This window comes from Canis aureus, chromosome X, assembly GCF_053574225.1.
Source record: "Canis aureus isolate CA01 chromosome X, VMU_Caureus_v.1.0, whole genome shotgun sequence".
Lineage (NCBI taxonomy): Eukaryota > Metazoa > Chordata > Mammalia > Carnivora > Canidae > Canis > Canis aureus.
In genome coordinates this window covers 18,972,087-18,977,305 of record NC_135649.1, presented here as the reverse complement: position 1 = coordinate 18,977,305, position 5,219 = coordinate 18,972,087, and the positions used below count along the sequence as shown (strand labels likewise).

At 43.3% G+C, this 5,219-nt stretch overlaps 1 protein-coding gene across 1 annotated transcript; it reads left to right on the top strand.

Annotated features, from left to right (window-relative positions):
• Nucleotides 1-1,853: 1,853 nt before the first annotated feature.
• On the top strand, nucleotides 1,854-2,773 carry LOC144308811 (nuclease EXOG, mitochondrial-like). The gene is given in 3 exon segments (XM_077889858.1): nucleotides 1,854-2,268; nucleotides 2,270-2,402; nucleotides 2,405-2,773. Coding segments are annotated over 3 exon segments (795 nt in total). The 5' UTR covers nucleotides 1,854-1,975.
• The last annotated feature ends 2,446 nt before the right edge of the window (nucleotides 2,774-5,219 follow it).

The following is a 5,219-nucleotide window of genomic DNA, read 5'->3' as shown; positions in this document are numbered from 1 at the left end:
GGTATTGCCTGTGTTCCCCTCTAGGATTTTGATGGATTCTTGTCTCACATTTACATCTTTCATCCATTTTGAGTTTATCTTTGGGTATGGTGTAAGAGAATGGTCTCGTTTCATTCTCCTGCATATGGCGGTCCAGTTTTCCCAGCACCACTTATTGAAGAGATTGTCCTTTTCCCAGTGGAGAGTCTTTCCTGCTTTGTTGAATATTAGTTGACCATAGAGTTGAGGGCCCATTTCTGGGTTCTCTATTCTGTTCCATTGGTCTGTGTGTCTGTTTTTGTGCCAGTACCAGTGTCTTGATGGTCACAGCTTTGTAGTACAACATGAAATACAGTAGAATATTACTCAGCCATTAGAAACAACAAATACCCACCATTTGCTTCTACGTGGGTAGAACTGGAGGGTATTATGCTGAGTGAAGTAAGTCAATTGGAGAAGGACAAACCTTATATGGCTCATTCATTTGGGGAATATAAAAAATAGTGAAAGGAACTAAAGGGGAAAGGAGAGAAAATGAGTGGGAAAAATCAGAGAGGGCCAACAGAACATGAGAGACTCCTAACTTTGGGAGACTAACAAGGGGTAGTGGAAGGGGAGGTGGGTGGGGGGATGGGGTGACTGGGTGACGGGCACTGAGGAGGCACTTGATGTGAGGAGCACTGAGGGTTATACTATATGTTGGCAAATCAAACTCCAATAAAAAATTTTTAAATTAGGGATCCCTGGGTGGTGCAGCGGTTTAGCACCTGCCTTCGGCCCAGGGCGTGATCCTGGAGACCCGGGATCGAATCCCACATCGGGCTCCCGGTGCGTGGAGCCTGCTTCTCCCTCTGCCTGTGTCTCTGCCCCTCTCTCTCTGTGTGACTATCATAAATAAATAAAAATTAAAGAAAAAAAAATTTTTTTAAATTAAAAGGCTGATATGATAAAAAGAAAAGAATAAGAATGATATGAAAATCTATGACCCGCCATCCAGCTTAAGAAACAAGGCCCTTAAAGCCTTCCAAGCCCCTCCTCAGCCTAACACTTCCTCTCCACCTCCAAGATTCTGAAAACTCTCCTGAATTTTGTGTTACTTATTCTTTGCTTATCTCTATAGTTTTTGTCACATATGCGTTTATCTTCAACCAAAATGGTATTACTTAGTTTTGCCTGGTTTTGAACTCTACAAAAATGGAATTATACTGCATGTGTTCTCAGATTTACTTTATTCAACATTGTTTTTCAGATTAATTTGTGATTTTGTGTGTACTTGTGGATCATTCTTTTTGCTGTCCGTGTTCCATTTTATGAATATGCCATTTATTCATCCATTCTACTATTGATGGACATTTGGGTCATTTTCAGTTTGGGGCAGTTTGCTACTATAAGTACTCATTTACATGTTTTTGGAGCACAGGTGCAAGTTCTTCCTAGGGTATAATGGCCTAAGAGTGGGATTTATAGGTAGGATTAAGATTGCTGGGGGATCCCTGGGTGGCTCAGGAGTTTAGCACCTGCCTTCAGCCCAGGGCATGATCCTGGAAACCCGGGATCTCCACATCGAGCTTCCTGCATGGAGCCTGCTTCTCCCTCTGTCTGCGTCTCTGCCTCTCTCTCTAACAAAATCTTTAAAAAAAATAAAAAATAAAAAAAATAAAAGGATTAAGATTGCTCTTTGAGGTGCTCCGGGAAGATGGCTGCCAAAACTTTTGCTTCCCACTCAGAGGCTGGTTCGCGGCCGTGCAGTTGCTGGAGAGGCAGAGCGCTGAGGCGGCACCACAGTGAGGGAGCCCGACGATTTTACTTGCTCCTTCTGATACTTCGCATCTAGCAAGAGAACTACTGGGGTTCTGCAGAAAAGTCTCTCTTGGAACAATCTGGAGTCACTTTAACTGGAACAGAGACTAGGCATTACACTAATCATGCCTTGTCTTATGATCAGTCAAAGCGGGTGCCCAGATGGGTTCTTGAACATATATCCAAAAGCAGGATAATGGGAGATGCCAACAGAAAACATTGTAAGTTCAAGCCTGATCCCAACATCCCACCAACGTTCAGTGCCTTCAATGAAGATTATATTGGGAGCGGGTGGTCACGAGGACACATGGCTCCAGCAGGAAATAACAAATTTTCATCTAAAGCCATGGCTGAAACTTTTTACCTTTCTAATATTGTGCCTCAGAATTTTGATAATAATGCTGGATATTGGAACAGAATAGAAATGTACTGTCGAGAACTGACAGAGAGGTTTGAAGATGTCTGGATAGTATCTGGACCGTTGACCTTACGTCACTGGAAGTGATGGAAAGAATACAGTTAGTTACCAGGTGATTGGTGAGGACAATGTGGCAGTCCCCTCGCACCTTAATAAAGTGATCCTGGCTCGCAGAAGCCCGGTGTCTGCTGAACCACTGGCACTATAGGGGCCTTCGTGGTGCCCAATGAAGCCATTGGCTTCCAACCCCAGTTAAATGAATTCCAAGTGAGCCTTCAGGATCTGGAAAAGTTGTCAGGACTGGTGTTTTTTCCTCATTTGGATAGAACTAGTGGTATCAGGAATATCTGCTCTGTGGACACCTGTAAGCTCCTGGATTTCCAGGAGTTCACTCTGTACCTGAGCACAAGGAAGACTGAGGGAGCCCGATCAGTACTCAGGCTGGAAAAGATCATGGAACATTTGAAGAACACAGGGATTGAACCGGATGATTCCTTCATGAGCCGCTATAAGAAGAAGCTAGAAGAACTCCAAACTAAGGAGCAGGCAGGAATCCTGGAGAGAAACTCATCTTAGTTTTTTGTTTGTTTGTTTGTTTGTTTTAATCAGAAGATATGTGGCAGCATCTCTGTAATGAAGTAGGTGTGTCCTCTTCAGGCTACTGCATTTTAGTAGTTTTGCTTGCTTAAAGAAATTATAAAATCCTAAATTTAAGACTAAATTTCGCCCCCAAAAGATGAAAGATCTAAACGTTTTTGTCAGTTTTTTATTTGATGCAAGAATGGATTATTAAGGGAACCGTAGGACCTGCGGATTGGGTGCTGATCTTGTGTCAGGTTCACAGAGGACTCTGGACACACGATGACCTGGTCTTTGTGTCTGTCTGGATGTTAGTGCGGGAAAGCATTTTATTTTCATGCCTCGGAATCATGCACGGTCTTTGATGTATCTGCTCATCTTTCCTAGAGGCCAGTGTCGAATGTTTTCTTTCTCTAGGACCTGAGTTGGTCTTTGAGGTGTCATTTGGATACCCTTTGTGTGTCCTGTGAACATTTATGATAGTGTTACATATTTGTTTCTTGCTCCTTGTCTCATAGAGCTGCTGGTCCTCCATTTCTGTCCTATAGAAGCCCTCAGCTACACTTTCTGCACATGTAGTGTGTTCAGTATACCAAGCTCATTGCTTTACAGCGATTCTCTGACATAAATACCACTGCCCTCATTTTACGTGTAAAGAGATTAAGCCTTGGGGAGCTTACGTATTTTGTCCAGGGTTCACCTTTCCAAAGGAGTAACCCCAGAAGTAGGAGGCATGTGGGGCTGAGAAGGAAAACAGCATGACACAGATTGAAATAATCCTGACACAGAGGCTTTTGACTCAGAACTGTATTCACATGGGGATTGGTGATCCTGGACCCATTTGCTAAGGGTCTGGTTTCTTGTCTGCCATCGAGCTAAAGGGTTCTGAATGTCCTCTGACTTGAGCCCTCCTTAGCTCTTTGGGAAGAAACAATCACAGGTGTTTGAAAGTTAGAGGGCATTGCTTTGTGGGGTTTATCAGAGCCCCTACTTGCCTCCAGGAACGCAGTTCTTTTAGAGACCAGATGGTGCCAAGTTGATATATTCTTTGCTTTTTAAGGTGAGTGATTTGTTCAAAAGATTAAGGGACCTAAAAGTCTGTGCCCACAGATCCATCAGCTCACGATTTGCTTCCCTGGATAGTACGGGGCAGGCGGTGCTTTGAGCCAAAGACTCAAAGACAATTCTCACTATTTTTAGGGGAAGCAGCAACTTTTTTTCTGAGCCATGTCTCTGCATTTGGGTTTACATGGAATCCTTTTCCCGGGCTACCTTAAGTATAGGCAGTGAAATACCTTACCTTAAAATAGGGCCCAGGAACTTGTCTAAATGTACCCTAGCTCTGCTGTCTTTTCAAGTGGTATTACAAGAACAGTTTTTATGGTGTTTTGTGTGTTTGTAACAAATGCCAAGGCTATAATATAAAGGTAAGATGATAATGGAAAAAAAAGATTGCCCTTTGAGATGTCAACTGATTAAATCAACTCATAGTGGAAGGAGGCTGTCAACTACACTGTCACTTAGCCAATGATGTTAACACACTCAGTAATGTGGTTTTTTAAATATTTTATTTATTTATTTTAGAGACGAGAGAGTGGGGGAGGGAAGTGGCGTGAGAGAAGCAGAGGGAGGAGCAGAGGGAGAAGGACAAGCAGATTCTCTACTGAGCACAGAGCAAGACACAGGGCTCAGTCTCACGACCCTGAGATCATGACCTGAGCCAAAATCAAGAGTCATACGATTGACTGAGCCACACAGGCGCCCCTCAATAATGTTCCTTAGTAGAACTCAACACTGAAAAAAAACAGGTGTTCCAAGAGCATGGTATGGCAATGTGTATCAGACACCACGTGGGAGAGAGAAAGGTTGAATCTAAGTACCATTGGCTGCAGAGCAGGAACAGTTCCCTGGGCTTCACCATAGCTGGAATGAAATATCCCTCAAGACTATTCCCCTCCCTTTGTTTTAAATCCTTGCTCATCAAGCAAATTTCTGAATTGTATTTCCCAGCAATCTTGGTATCAGGAAAAGGGAGTACTCTGGATAAGACAGTACACAAACAGCCTCTTTGCTGGAAAGGGATTGCTTCTACTGGACAGCAAGATGCTGAAGTATAAAATTGGTTGACATCAGTGAGAATGGAAATGTAGAAGTTGCATGGCAGTTCCTTAGCACCGTAAGAGGTTGACAGTTTAAACTTAGGGTCTGAGAAGATGGTGAGGCCATTAATGCATAAAATTGTTAGAAGGACAGGTGTGAGTTGGGGTGAGGAGCAGAACTGGAAGAGATGACATTAGCATATAGTAGATGTGCAGGGCCCTCAAAACATCCAAGTGAAGATAGTCAGTTCAAAATCTGGAAACCAGGTCTGAAGCTCAAGTGAGAAGTTGAGATCAGAGATACACATTTAGAAGTCATTCACATAAGGGGTGCCTGGGTGGCC